General features: G+C 44.6%; 1 protein-coding gene across 1 annotated transcript in view; it reads right to left on the bottom strand.

The window, feature by feature from the left end:
* The window catches only part of LOC146829064 (ribose-phosphate pyrophosphokinase 1), a 143,010-nt gene that overhangs the window by 68,402 nt on the left and 58,476 nt on the right, over nucleotides 1–16,132 (bottom strand). Inside the window, exon 5 of the mRNA XM_085607692.1 lies at nucleotides 12,334–12,507. Within this exon, the coding sequence (XP_085463818.1) occupies nucleotides 12,334–12,507 (174 nt within the window). The remainder of the gene's footprint in view (nucleotides 1–12,333; nucleotides 12,508–16,132) is intronic.

The raw sequence follows: 16,132 nt of genomic DNA, 5'->3' as shown, positions 1-16,132 counted from the left end.
TGCGCTCGTTGTGCGGAGCCTGTGGCCAGCTTTATACACCTGGCCTGGAGCTGCCCTAACATTTTAGAGTATTGGGGGAAATATTTTAGACGATAAATGATATTACCAGCCTCAAACTGGTCCCAGACCCGTATTTAGCCCTATTAGGTTACACCAAAGCAATAAATAAAGACTCTAGTCTAGACAGTTGGTGGCAATGGCTCTGCTGCTAGCGAAGAGACGTGTTGCAATGAGGTGGGGCAGGGGCCCGATCCCCAGAATTGAGGAATGGACACGATTTATTAAAATTGTGAACTTCTACGGCTGCAATCTAGGCCAAAGACTGACTGGGGTGTATTCCAGCAGTACCTGGTTGGTAAAGAAACCAGCCAACCTTAAGGTGTGGGTAATAGTGATGAACATCAGTGTCATAATGGGAACATGAATGGTTGTTAACCTCTATTTGAATCCGGACAAATTGGATAGTTATCCTGGCGTGCCGGGTAGACTCTACCAGTGATAAACGAATCACAGTGTCTTGTTTTATTTATATTCCTTAAAGTGCTCTTCTGTAAGTGCGCGTGACCTCTCTTGCTATCTAATTGCCTGCCCTACATCTATAGCTTGATGATATATTAACATAATTATATTGTGTTATTAAAATCAATAAAGAAAATAAAAAGATAAAAAAGGTGTATGGTCAAACTGCCACATGGTTGTGCAAGGTTGTAGCGCTGTACTTTATTAACTCGGTAGGATATTAGTATGCTGGGCTTTTCGTAGGACAGGAGGGCAAGGGATGATAATATTTTATTTACTTGAATTTTTTTTTCCCCTGCACAAAAGTGCCTAGAGAAAGGATAGCCTAAACATCACATGTTCCTAAAGCCGTAGTGGCGGCATTACTTTGTGAAGCAGAATACTGGCAACTAGGGCTCAGAAGCCTGTATTCTCGAAAATTACCCAGATGTTACTGAAGCCTTCTAATTCAGATAGACATGTCCTTCTTCCCCTCCCAACCTTAAAAAGTGGCTGAAATCCTTTGAAGGCCTGACCACACAGCGCATCCCTTGTCGAGTTGCCCAATTTATTACTCGCATGGCTGCTTTTCTTTATGTCCTAGTTGGTACCAAAAAAAAAAGACAATCACCTGAAGCCAGTATATTTTCCTCTATAAAGTACATAATTTTAAAAAGAAAATATAAGAAGAAAGCACTTTAAAATGAATTCCTGAGCTGCCTTAATGATCCTTGACTGATAGTTAAACTAAATAAGGATAGCAAAGACATTTTAACAAGCAAGGACAGCAAAGACATTTTAACAAGCATCTGCAATGCAATAGGTCTCGCATTTACAAAAAACTTTGAGCTACTGGCACTGTAAATGTTAATAGCTTAAATTCTCGCAAATGCGAGACCTATTGAATTGGAAGTATTGTTTGTTTCCAAGCTCCCCATGCCGCACTTGCACTTAGAGGCTACGGAATGGGGCGCTTGGAAAAAATAATATTTATAAAGCAATAGGTGTAGCATTTGCAAAGGTTTAAGCTATTGTCAATCTCAATGCAAATAGCTCAAGCTCTCTGTGAGACCTAGGGCATTCTAAAGAAGCAGCCGACATGGTCCCGGCTGCTTGGAAAGTGAAAGCACGCACAGCACGCTGAATGTTGCTGCAAAGCACGTCGTGCCTGCAGTAAATCAAAACTCGCTAAAGAAATAGTGCTTACAGACTAAATAACACAGACGGTGTAACAGATGTAAAAGGGCCAGTCCTCATGGGAGGTTGCAAATGAAGACAAGGCTGGACTAAGGAGGGACTAACATGCAGACTACCAAATCAGAAGTCAGCATTTACAAAGGACAATGACACAGGCCAATAAAACATATTAGCGGAGTGGGCGAAGCTTCAAGTGCATACTTTAATAAAGCATGCCTCGCAGAGCAGGGCATGTTCTGCCTAGGCTGAACCTAAAAATGGAAAAGGACGATTTTAGATCAATTCCTATTTAAGTAAAACACCCGGAGCTTCGCAGAACCTTGCAACATTAAAAAATGGCCTTTATTTTTTCTCTTGGGAAGGTGGCAGCTTGGCACATAAAGGCTGGGTCCTGGTACACGGTTTGTTTCCCCTCCAGACTAGAGCAAATTACCACCCTTTGTAGGTCTCGCATAGGGAGCGCATACGCTGCTTCTACGAGGCATCAAGTAATTCGTATTAGTGGTGAAACTCCACCCATTTTGTTTTTATTTGTTTTGTCGCTTGGCATTGGTTACATCTGACATTGCTCTGCTTATCTCACCGATTGATGGACTGGTGGTTCGATACATCACTTCCGTTTTGCAGGAAGCAGCACCGACCAACTACAGTTTAGTTTCGCTGCTGGCTGTTCTGTATTCATTTAGGGACTACTTGTTTGTATGTGATTACGTGATACAGCCCACCCCAGGCTCGAACCCTGTTCTCCAAAGTCGGCAGCGTTGTACCTTGAGCCACCTCCTTGTGTCGATTCTCAGATGCTACATGTGCTGTGTTGTTTAAAAATTATATATGCTGAACAACTTGTAATTCTTTCGTTTAGTTTCCTGCACTGGGGCTGCTTCGCCCGACAAATACACCCACGCAAACCCCTCCCATCCTCAAGATCTCTGCCACGGCTTCTCGATGGCGCGGGTCGTGCTTCCTGGGCTGCAGATCTTCACTACCATCTTAGTGGATTGCCACGATCCTGGTCGTCACACACCGCGAAGAGCCCAAATTTCCGCTCCTTTCCCCCCCCCATGCACATCGATTCCCAGTCCCATTTAGGTCTTCACATATTAAAGAAACCATAGGTGTTGACCGGATACTTCTTTTACACACTGGCAGTCATTCTAGTTCGGGGTCTGATACCCGCTTTCCCCGCATTGCTCAAAATATGACGCAACAAGATTAGGTCTCACGCTCACTAATTCCATATCGAAGACCACCCAGTTTTGCTTCACATTCAATGGGTCCCACAATAGCCCAGAGGTTTGAACGTACCTTCAGTCCTTTTGATATTTGGAAGTTCGATCCCCGCTTCCCCCCCATAACCACCTCTACCTGGGTGATTGGTATTTTTATTTACATTTTTTATGGGCTGAAGCTGTCCAGACAGCTTGGGCTCAATTGCTTTCTATCGACCATTCAAGCATATCTGCATCAGGGTGTCTGTCACAACAAACAGAGACACACTATGTGAGTAAAATGCATCGTAATACTACAGAGGTCATGGTGCATCAAAAGTAAATAAAGAAAAAGAACAAGCAGGCATAGCAACATTTTAGAATAACGAAAGTGATGTATATACATGTCATAGCAGGCATGATTCAGTGTAGCAACCTCACTCTTTATTACATAGCGTACAAACCAAGCGCATTTCTGCTTTAAATAGCCAAAGCCGTACCGGGCTGCATTCTAATCTTTCACTTTCAGGTGTGGGTGTGTGAGACACCGTAACATTTGCATTTCTCCCTGGCATGGCAAGCAGAGCAGATCGCTGGAACAAACAGGCGAGGGGGTGTGACAAGTTGGAGAGAGGGAGAGACCCGGCTGCCCCCAATGTTTCAGGTAATCGCCCGGCTTCCTCCGGGTTATTTGCTCTGCTATGGTTTAGACTAGGGACGTTTCGCTGCTTTTACGCATGTGCCAGCAGTGGCAGATGCAGGTTTCTCTTCAGTCTCTTCCTTTTCATTCCTTGCGTTTTTACGCCTCGCTCCATTCTGTCTTCTCCTTTCCCGTTCCATGTCTTTCATTACCCATTCTCTTCTCTCCTGTCTCACCCTCTCCATTCCTTGCCTCTCTCCCTCCTTTCTCTTCTCTGCTATTCCTTGTATCCTACTTTCCTTCATTCTCCAGCTTTCTCTTTCCTTTAGTGTTTTCTCCTCCATTCCTTATTTTCATTCTCTGCTGTCTCCCCCTTCATTGCGTCCTCCCTTCTCCCCTTCCATTCCTTCTTGCTCTTCTCTCTCCCTTCCTTACGTCACCCCCTCCATTCCTTCTTTGTCCTCTCTGCTGTCCACCCTTCCATTCCTTGCCTAACCTTCACACCTCTGCTCCTGCACTCCCACCGCCTTCATTCTTTGGGTCTCCGCACGTACGCTTTGAGGCTGTTACGGTGTGTCTCGAACTGACTGAGCAACGCGCAAAGGGTTCATATTCTGAAAAGGATTCATATGCCCCAGAAATCCAATCCCCTATGAGTGGACTGTAAACCCCTTCCCTAAATTCACTCCCTCCCCCCAGCATAACATCTGGTATGCTAATAAGGCCTGCCCCTCGGTGGCATGGCTCAGGCTGTCCAGTCTGGAGAGAGCCTCCATTCAGTGCCCACTGCTCAGCCTGGCTGCCCACAGAGCACTTCTACTGGGCACATCTGCAAACAAATCAGAAACCATTTCCAAAGGCACTCTCTCCTGGGAGCAGCCTTTTCAGCTCTTCCATTAATTGCAGAACAACACTGGGTTTTAATGAAATGTAAAAGTAATTCCAGCATGTGTTTTAACAACGTGCGCCGTAGTACATGATGCCACCAGATTATGTTTTTAAAGATTTTGCGCTAGAAGTCTGCTCAGGAAACGCAAATGTGCAGGCAACGAGCATTTGTAGCACAAATGATATGAAATGGCTAATCTTTAACACAGACAATTTATTGTGGCCATCATCAGATACCAAACAAGCTACAAGGTTGTAACGAAAGGATTACTAGACGCATTTCTTAATAAGCATAGGCAAAGTCAATAGGTCTCGCCTTTGTGACCTATTTACTTTGCCAATGTATTCTAAACACTCTGCAAAGAATCCCCGATCCTGTGCAAGGTGGATCAAATTAAACAAGCATTTGTAATGCTATAGGTCTCACATTTTCAAAACTTTCACCTTTTGGTATTGTAAATGACAATGCCTTGTATTTATGTGCACTTTGTACTCAGTCGTTGGCAGAATTTCAAAACACAAATAAAAGGTATTTTCATTTACAATGCTAATAGCTCAAAATCTCGCAAATGCAAGACCTATTGCATTGCAAATGCTTGTTTAAAGCAGTGAGACCCCGTTTGAGGTTTGTATGCTATTGCATTGCAAATGCTTGTTTAAAGCAGTGAGACCCCGTTTGAGGTTTGTATGCAACCACCTCATGCATCCTTTAGGTGCAAAGGGCATGTCATGCTTACAACATAATCCCAAAACTTTCCTGTAATAAAAGAACTTGCAGGGGGAGGTTGACTCGGAGGCCAACTGACCCTGGAGCAATGGAGACACTTCCTAGCAAGCTGGAAACTGAAGGGTTGAAGCGGAGTCAGTTACGTCACACAATGCCTCGCCCTTACTTGAATTTAGAGTACTTTCCCTAGTTTGACAGTTACTATGGTCTATGCAGTCACTCAGGTGTCAAGCTGCGCCACTGCTTCACATGTGACTTTCTTTACCGGAGGCTTCTGACATGGGGCCTAGCACCTCTGACACAGGTGGTTTGAAAGAGATGTGTTTCCATCTCGATCTTAATAAAGAAATCCTATCCACCAAAGTTAGCTAAGACACTAAACTTTCTCATGGCGGACATTAAGAAGGCTTTCATACTAATGTGAGAAACAGCTGTAACTCAATGGTGAGCACTGCTTTTATCCCCTCACAATTCCTAGCCACAGCCCCATTCCTTTCTGCCCCAACCCCAAGGTCAGAGTTCACCCACTGTGTCAGTGGAGTTTGTGCAGTGCTCGCCCCTCCCCTGGGCCAGAGCTGGAATGCCACTCACCGCTTGGCACTGCCATCTGGCTCGGTAGCAGCTAGTGTCATGGAAAAGTAGTGGGGCTGAGCAGTGAGTCAATAATAATAATTAAAAAAAAAAAAAAAAAAAAAAGAACTTGCATGCTGTGCACAGGCGGAGGCTCCCAGACTCCCCTACAGCCATGAATTTACTCTCATGCTGGTAATACCCCATGAGAGCATAGTTGGGATTGGGTGGAGTGGGCTGGTTTTGAGCTCCATCGGGATTGGCAGCCTGTGCCTGCTGTTTTTCTCCACTCACCAATGCAGCTGGGTTGGAGAGAGGTCTGTGCGCATGTTGGTTTGGCTATCATAAGACTGCCGGCCAAACAGACATGTGCACTGACAGCAGTGCCAACAAATCCACCATTCTTCATATGGCCCTGCCCCCAAGACTGATGTAAAAAAATTAAATTATAAAACTAGAGTAGCACAGTTTTTTTTGTACTGGCAAGGAGCGAGGGTAACCCATATTGTGTTACCGTCTCACCAAAACAATGGAATATATTGCAAAGGAATACTCCTGTAATATCAGTGTCTCACAGATAAAGAAACCTGCATACTGGTAGTGAGTCACAATTAGTGAGTCACAAATAGTGTCACAAGTGCTCCCACAGAGGAGGCCTGCAGCAAAGTTTACTCTGACGGCAGTGCACGTTGAAAAGCCAGCAACAGTATGTAGGATCGAATTTAACAAGGAAGGGGGGGTGAAACTAACCCAAAGAAGTAGTCATCTCAAACGTGTTTGCAGTCGCTATGCTGCCCATTTTCGTACAGCCTTCAACATTTGACCTCAGTCTTTGAATACACTGCAAATGTAAGGTGATGAGAACAGGATTTACAGACCTGTTCACACAAACCCCTCAGAGCACTGAAAACATCCAGCTCTCTGGTCAAATGCTCTCAGAGAAACGGATAAGTAGTCCCTAAATAGATGTCACAGTGGGACAAGAGGAAGCCTACATATCCTGGGTCAATACTCCAGGGGAGTGAACAACTTGAAAAGGAAGGAACAGGAAGAGAAATTGCCTATTAGCAAGAAGGGATATATTTACAAGACAACCGACTAAATAGATCACAAGAGATGGGAGAAGTCAAAGTCCACAAAATACATACAACAGATCCTCCTTACAGCGCAAGCGCTATCTAGGCTCCATCTAAAAATTTATTTATTAGTCCAGTCAATTTATTGGTATCTCAAGGCAAAGAACAGGACCGAGCTTGCAGTAACTGAGCACGGAGCACTTATTCAATAGATCATGTTAGTGTGCGCGGATTAGCAGGTTGCTGCCATACAAATGTATTGTAATGGAGTATTTGACAGGAAAGGAATAGTAGTTCCTTTCTTGTTGACTGTGCACCAGGAATCTGGTGGCACAGCTGAATAGTTTATGTTATCCATTTTGCGATTGTGTTCTTCGTAACTGGTCTCCCTAGAACACTCAGCAAAGTTTTGACTTCCCGTCTGCCCTTGTATTTTCAATGCAACACATTACTGCACGTCTTGCATCTAAAGTATGTAATGTCTTTTCTGCGTGCATCTTTGGTTTCTGAAAAGAAACTTAGAATCTGCATACTTTCATTCAAGTGGAATGGTGAGATAACCTTTGGCATGAAGCATGGGTCTGTTCTCATTACAATCCTGTACATGTGTACTTTTAAAGTTAGTTCTTGTACCATGAGTGCTTGTAATTCACTAACTCTGCCTAGTGAGGTAATGGTCAGTAAAAAGGCAAGCTTTAGCGTGAGCATCTTCAATTTCGTTTTCTGTAACGGTTCCAATGGTGCCTTCATCAGTTGTGTGAGCACTACATTTAAATTCCACGTGGGTGCAGGTATCTTCTTTGGAAGTACAATATTTTTTGTTCCCTTCCACGAACCGCACAATGACTGGGGCTGTTAAGAAAGTACTCCCAGTGAGGCCCCTTGTGTACACCACTATTGCTGCCAAATGAACCTTTAAATATTTAACACCTCATCTAGACTGTAAACTGACACCTACATCCTTAAAGCACCAATTTGTCTTTAGCGTTCTTCCTTAATAATCCTTCCTTAAGACACCAAATGAGTATATTTTCCATTTTATTATGTAACACTTTCCAATTGTTGGCATCCTTGCCTCTCTTAGGATAGCCACTTTATTCTCTGGTAGCTTTAGGTGTTCAAATTCCAAGTCTTCAGGAGTCATGCTGCTAGATTCATAGAAACATTTTTGTCTGGAGGCAAAGGTTTGGCATTCAGAGTTCTGTAGTGTTGCTAACAGATTTCTGGTGTTCTCCATTTTCTAAAGATCCTCTTCAATACGGTTTAGTTCAGCTCCCATTCGTAGGAACATGAAGCATGCCTGCTTAGTCTGTCCGCCTCAACATTGTCTTTTCCCTGTAGATGAACTGCCAACATTTCCATCTTCTGTTGAATTGCCTATTTTCATAGTTCTGGTGCTAATCTTGACAGTGGTAGAGACTGTGACCCTCCCAGTTTGTAGATATAAACATGCTGGTTGAATTGTCCGTTTGTATTAATATTGTATTTCCCCAAAGCTCTTTCTAAAAGGCTTTTAAGGCTAGGAATATTGCCTTTTGATCCAGGACGTTAATATGCTGTACTGCATCCTGTTCTTTCCGTAACTTGAGATTGTTCACGTGCGCGAACCATTCCATCTGTGAGGAGTCTGTCATAATGGTCATTGTAGGAGTTGGTTGTGCAAATGTTCTTCTTGTGCTATATGTGACCTGCTCCTCCACGCTAGCTCCTCTTCTATTCTTTGTGTGACAACCACTAGATCTTCCCAACTCCCTATCGACTGTGACAAATGGTTTTGCAGCTATTCCTGAACTGGCCTCATGTGGAGTCTGGGGTTTGGTATCAAAGGGACGAAGGAAGCCATCATTCCCAATAACTTACCCACTTTCTGCATTGTCAGAGCTTACCCCTTCCGGTACACCTGTGTTTCTTTCAACAGTGTGTATGTTCTTTTCTCGCTGCGAAACACCTTCCCTTGGACTGAATTGATCCTTACCCCTGCCACTGCCGCTAGTCACCTTGTGAATATCCCGAATGCTGGCACCTTGACCTGGTAGTGTCTTTTGTCTACCACATATCTGAGGAATCTTTTGTGGCCTGCATTCATTGGAATATGTAAATAAGCATCTTTCAAGTTGATGGTTTCCATGTAATCCCCTACTTACAGTTGTGGTATGAACACGTGTAGGGTTGTCATCTTGAATTTGTGATTTTTAAAATTTGTTCAGAAACCTCAGGTCTGAATTGGCCGCAGTGTTCCATCTACCTTTGGAATACGGAAATATGTTGAGCAGTTTCTTCTCTTAATTGCCATCTTTGGCACTAGTTCTACTGCATCTTTTGCTAACATTTCTTCCTTCCTTGATTAGATGAGAGGTTACCTCCTTTGAATGCACCTTTTGCTTTGGCCCCATACATGGAGGTGCCTTGCCTAATTCTATGCAACATATGTATTGCATTATGTTTAAAGTCCATTTGTCAGAAGTGATCTTCCCCCACTAATTAAGGAAGTTTTTTTTATTCGGCCTCCTACCGGTGTATTTAGAAGATCTTGATGTTCCGTTTTTACACTCTTGGATGTTCGCAGTGTGTCCTTGGTGAATGTTGGAAAGTCACCTATTGGCAGGGGTGCCCCTCCCCTTAGTGGTGGTCCTTTTTCTCTTGGGCGCCCACGAAAGGACGGTCTTCCCTGTCGGTACTGCTAACCTGGTTGTTGACTTGACGGACTACCTCCCAGATATTTTTGTTAGTATGTCTGGTGGGATGTTCCAGGATAGAAGGTGCTTCTTCCTGTGGGTCTTCATGAGGGTGCTGATCCCCTCTGCATGTTGCCTCTGAACTGCACAGCCCTCATTGACTTTGCTGTCTCATCTTTTTCAACTGAGTCAGAGTTTCATCAACAACGCTCCCGGAAGTGGTTAGCTGTTGGGTGGCAAATTCAGAATGTTTGTTTTGTACTTCAGGTTTGAACTCTGAAATACTCATCCAGGCATTGTGTCGCTCTGTAATGCCTATCATCATCTGCCTGGTCGATTTATCCGCTGCATCCAGCGCCGATTTTAAACATATATTGGAGATATTTTTGCCATCCTCTACCAGGTGAGCTGCCCTCTTGATACTGCTCTTGAAGGTGTCTCTTAAGTTTGCCTATGTGCTCCCAATGTTGGTATGCATGGTGATTGAGTAGTGCATTGGAGGTAGGAATATGCCACTGATTTGCAGCACTTCTCTCCACTTACCGACCCATGAGGTCCACCCTTTTACTCTCTCTCGAGGATGTTCTGATGTGCTTGGGAAGCTAGCTTTCTTCCTTGCAGTTGATGCAATTTTGGATTACTTCTATGTTTTCTCTACCCTACATGTAACTGCTCTACAGGTAGTAGGTTCTTTAAAGGTCTCCTTTACTTGGTCCAAGACACTTGGAAGCAGGAGTGTCTCCAATAGAAAACAAGACTGAGGTTTCTCCAAGTGGACCCCATATCTATCTGCTGCCTTCTTTATAAATGCCAATACCGTCAGGTGGAGATGGTCTTGAGGGGAAAGTATCTACCCACTCCTCTGGTGAATCTTAGAGGTCCTGCCATGGTGTTTCCTGGCATTCTGAAACTGCAGAACCTAGATAAATCTGCTACTACTCCACAAAGAGTTCTTACTCAAATGCTTCTTTAGGTTCAGGAGTTAATGCTGCTTCGATTTCGTAGAGACTCTTGTCCCCTACATCCTTTGGCGATGAAGACTTCGTTGGGATCCAATATGTATTCAGAGTTTCGCCGAAGTCTTTTTTTCGTAGCAGAACCGTCATTGCGGGCGGGATTGAGCCATCTTTTCCTTTTCTCTATATTGTTTGCCTGTTCTGTGTCGAGACTGTTGGTCGTCTTACTCTTCAATGTCGAAGAGTCATTCGAAGACAAAATCGGTTGGCGAACCAGGTCTGTTTTTGACCTCTCCTACTTGGACGTTGAAGTTTCTTTTCCTTGACCGTCCTTTCACATCTTGGATTTTTCAGGGGTCTTTAATGCTGCAGTGTCCCTTTTCAATGATCAAAGGGTATTTGGCTCTGGTCGTGCTTGCAGTCGTCGAGTGCTTCGACGCAGAGGCTCCCTTTGAGAATTTTGAATTAGATTTTCGCAACTCAGGTAAGATCTTCAAGGACAATGGTTCTCTGACCTTAGTTCAAGATGTGCTCATGCCCCTTTGTGTGTTGATGTCAACGATCTGGATGTCGACCTCCGTTTCATCTCCTGGTTTTTCTGTCGCTTACTTACCCAAAAGGTCTTTCAGGTGAACACAGAACAGGTATTACATTCCTTACTTCGGTGATCTGATGATGCAGACCAGATGTTGGGCCTTCTTAGTAAATATGTGATGGCAGTTTTTGCAAAATTAGAACGGCGTATTATCAATCATCATGTACAGGGAGCTCCCTGCATTTGCATTCTCCGGATCAGTTGATGAGAAACTTCACTCTACTCACAAACCAACTTCTCCGGTACCTTCTGTGTGTGTTTCCTTCACACCAGTCAACTTTAGGTGCACTCACGATTTTCAGGGAAAAAAAATTCTTTCAATTGTTGGAGCATCTTCGGATTGAGTCCAGACCCCAAAGGCGAAAATAAAAAATAATCTGACAATGTCACAAGGGGACACCAAATGGAGGTCCGTCGACATCCACCAACAAAAAGCAAAAATAGTAGAAGGACAAAAGTTTTATATGGAGAATTCCCGACCCAACCACTAGATGGTGGAATAACGCACAGCATGTGAATCCAGAAAAAATTCACGCTGCAAAACAAGTACTATGAAAACAGACTACCATACACAGGAAAAAAACCAAAACTATGCTATAGGTGGAAGCAATCTGAGTAGCCCTGTGTATTCTACAAGCTGAAGCAGAAGGGCATAGAAAAAAACAAGGAACCAGCAGAAAAGGACAATAACTCTTGAACCAGGATACAATTAGGATACAGGATTGGGTTACAGACTAGGCTTGCAAATAAGGAGCTAATCAACTATGTAAATCTTATACATGCTGGTATGTCTTTAGGGGGGGGGGGGAGTGCATAGATTTAGGAATAGTACGTGAAAGTAGAACAATTCACAAAACCCAAGACAGAATTCATCTTGTGCGCCACTGGCAACAGTAAAAGACTGAACATGACACTCTGGAGTAGCAGTATATGTGGACTGTGACATCTAAACAGCTTTATTGCTAGACTATACAAGGTTTTCTTGAAAGAGCTTAGAGATTTAGATCATGACGAAAGAGCTATTCTATTAAGAGTCTAAATCTACAAAAGATCCTCTGCTAAACTGAAACAAATAGTCTGCTCTAGAAAGGAGCAACCAATAAAAGAACTCAATTCAAAAACGCAGCAGGCATACAAAATCTCTACAGGTGTTCTTCTGCAATAATTAAAAAGATCTAAACACCAAATAACAAAATAGCTGAAAGAGACATTGAGGTTGCAAAACACAAAACTATTTTAAACTATTAAAACTGATAGTTACCCAGCTATACCCAGTGGACTCCGAGCTCTAGCAATAACTCACTTTTCTGCTGCATGGCAGATTGTGCCACAAGTGTCTGCCATGTCATCAACCAGAATGGCCACCCTGTCCTTCACATCACCCACTAATACCATACGGTCTACTTCGTTAGCCTTTTTGCGCTCTTTATGGATAAGAGCAAAGTCCACATTCAGGCGATCAGCGATGGAGGTCACCCTGAAGAAAACAAATTTGAAAATCATTAAGTTCTACTGTTAAGAAAGTAGTGCATTTAGTTCATTGTAGTATTTGGGAACGCTCATTTGTAAATCATTAGTTTGTCAACACATTCTGGGGCATATGTATCAAGCTATTTTGCGGTCACTAACACTGAAACGCAAAAAACAGTGTTTGCGACCACAAAATAGACTGGTCCTATGTAGAACATAGGTTTGCATCGCAAGATAGGTATTCCCAAAATTTGCGAATACCCATTTTGCGAGACATGAAATCTACGAATAATCACTGCGAATTTGCACTCTGCGATACGCATTTTGCGAAGATCGCAAATAGAGTTATTGCAATTAGCGAATTCGCAAACCTAGGTATGAAAAAATAAACAAATAAAATCGCAAATTACGAATCTGTGAGATTCGCAATTTTGCACATTGATTTTACCACCAACTCAAAGCGGGTGGTAAACAGGAACAACCTATTTAAACAAGCCCACAATGCAACAGGGACTTCCACAATGGCAGCCCTGTATGTGATAGTCAGGAGGCTGCGAATTCGGACTGCAGCACAGAGAAGGAGGAGACCGGAACGGATCTTCAGAGAGCGCATCACTGTTCCAGCAGACGGACAAGGAGATCCATGAGAAGTATAGGCTGGACTCAGCCACCATAATGGACCTGATAGAGGAGCTGAAACCCCTGCTGGGACACCCAACACGCAGGACCCAAACCTTTCCAACCCATGTGCAGGTCCTGTGTTCACTGCACTTACTGAAATCAGGGAGTTTAAGGGGTGATCGCAGCAGCTGGTGGGGTCTCCCAGAGTTGCCCGTCGCACTTCTTCCATGCATTCCTGGATGCAATTGTACAGAGGCTACATCACCACATCAAATTCCCCAGCACACAGCAGGCATTACAGCAAACAAAACAGGACTTCTACAAGATTGCACAATTCCCCCACGTAATTGGCTGCATAGATGGAACACATGTAGCCCTCTCACCCCCATCAAACAATGAGTATGTGTTCAGGAACCGCAAATCTGATAATTCACTAAACATACAGGTCATCCGCAATGCCAAATATATCAACGATATCATAGCAAAATACCCGGGCAGTACACATGACTCATTTATCTTTAGGCATAGTGGGATATAGAGACGTCTCACTGCTGGAGAGTTTGGTGAGGGCTACCTGCGAGGTAACTGCAGGTCTAACATTCTAACATACAGTTAATGTTTGGGGTGGGAGGACAGTGATTTACCTCAGGTCTTTAATCTTGTAGGTGACAGTGCATATGCACGGCGGGACTTCATCCTCACACCATACCTCAATCCAGCCAATGCAAAGGAGAGGAGATGTAATCGTGCACACAAATCTACGCGCTGTGTAATTGAGCGGACATTTGGGATACTGAAGAGCCGGTTCCGCTGCCTGCATAAAGGCGGAGGAGCACTACATTACAGCCCAGAGACCTGCTGCAAGATTGCGGCTACTTGTTCATTGTACATGCTCCACAACATAGCTACGAAAAAAGGCATTCCAGTAGAACTTACTGATACAGATGCATCGGAGGATAAGGGCCCAGGTCCGCATTGCAGACCAGCAGGTGGTATTGGGGCAGCTGCCGTAGTCACACAGCCTGACAGACACTTCATGAGTGTCACAAGATGTTATACATGTTATGGCCACAATGCCTGTATGTAGGCGAAACAAGTCCAAATGCAATGGGTTGCTTAACCCATTAGCTTTCCTCAGTGGTGGCAGTTCATTTTTTATGTGAACAGCCTGCTGACGCAAGCTTGGGGTGCGGACTGCCCTCCCTTGACTTGTCGGGTGTTGTGCCCTGCCTCCCACTGCGCCGTCTGGTTTCGGGAACTGGTGGGGGATGCTGCTTCTGCTTGACAGCTCCTCACTATCCCCTGAGCGCAGGAGTCCTGTGCCACTTGTGGTAGTGGTCTGCAGCTCTTCCACGGCGGTCGTCACCTACACCAGGCCTTTGGCCACATCCTGGCTGCAGTGGGCCATCTCAACTTGCATGTTCACAATGCAGCATAACAGCAGGGACGTGGCAGTACTGAGGCGGTTGACCGCCTTGCTGTAGGTGTCCAAACGGCTGTAGAGACGTCGTCTATCACTGCGTGTGGCTGCCTAGTCTTGCTTCATCGTAGCGAACAGGTCTTTGATAGCGCCCGTCATTTCCCGGATGTCCTCCCTCATGTCACTAAGGTTGTGGTTGACTGAGACCAGCTGCTGGTGTATTGACCGCATTGATCTTGTTTGCAGGCGCTGTATTTTGACCATGCTGCCTTCCAGTCCAGCAAACACCGTGAGTTCCTCATCAGCAGCAGTGCTGGTGCTCGCTCTTGGCCTGCGTCTCACAGGCGTTTCCTCCCTACGGTGAAGAGTGGGCTGTTCCTGGGCCCGTGCTACATGCTGGCCTGGTCAGGCTGGGCATCATCCGCCCCTACGGACTGTGTTTCTGCCTCTAAAAGTGGCAGTCGGGGCACAATGTTACGCTGTCTCAGTGGGACAGGTATTGTCAGTGTTGTTTCTTCGGTGTTCACCTGCCCTGCCTGCTCCTCCATCTGTGCGGCCTCCTCAGCTCATGCACTGTCATCCTGTGTTTCAGGTGTTACTGTGAATGAAGAGGCACATTTTAATTTTGTGTTCTGCTCAGCATTGTTCACTGAATAAGGTTTTCTGAATTTGCATTAGTGAAGTGCGGTCTAGCGTTTTTTGGCTTTACTGATTTACTCATTCTGCTTCTACATTGCTGTGTCTCATTGCTACACTGTATGATGCATGTGACTACATCTCCCAAGATGCATTGCTGGGTATGCTGGAAAAAGTATACTGGAGTAGCATATGTACTCTGTGCATTCCTGAGTGTGTGATTGGGCTGGTGATGTTTGAGGCATGCTTTGGCATGCGTCTTACCTGGTCTGGTGTTGGGAGGGTCGGAGCTGTCAATGTCAGCCACACCACTAACACTCTTGGGCTGAAGGGTAGATTCCACCAACTCCTTGAGAGGTGTAGACTCTGTTGCAGTTGGAATTCCCCCACCAGTCTTCTTAGCCTCTGCCAGCCTGGTTGCCATCTTGTCCATGGACCTGGAGCGCATATTGTACTATCACTTGCGCAGGTCCTTCACAGAGCGCTGGGTTACACAGATGGCATTTACCTTTGCATGGATGTACAGCCATATTTTTCTCTTTCTGGACTCTGGCACACGGAGTGATTTCTTTCCAAATAGCAACTCATGGCTGTGTACGATTTCCTCTATCAGCACCTCCTGCTCCCTCTCCCTGAAATTCTGATTTATTTTTCTCCCAGCCTCCTCCTTTCTCCTGGGGATCCATTGGGAGTGGTTTCAAATGCAGTGCTCAGTTTTCTGCCTCTCCTCCCAGCCTCTGACTCAGCCTCAGGCAATCAGGTGCAGCATGGGCAGTTACACTTCCTGGGTGTGTGGGAGGTCATCAAGCAGCACCTGAATTGCATATTCTCTATTTTTGCGATTTTTTTATTGCAAATTCGCAATTGAAGAATCGCTATTTGCGGGTTCGCAGTATAATTCTGCAAATTTGAGAATTGCAAATTAGAGATTTTTTATTTACATCGCGGTTTGCGA

This window comes from Triturus cristatus, chromosome 5_2, assembly GCF_964204655.1.
Source record: "Triturus cristatus chromosome 5_2, aTriCri1.1, whole genome shotgun sequence".
Lineage (NCBI taxonomy): Eukaryota > Metazoa > Chordata > Amphibia > Caudata > Salamandridae > Triturus > Triturus cristatus.
The sequence above is the reverse complement of the archived record's forward strand: the minus strand, read 5'-3'. Positions and strand labels throughout refer to the sequence as shown.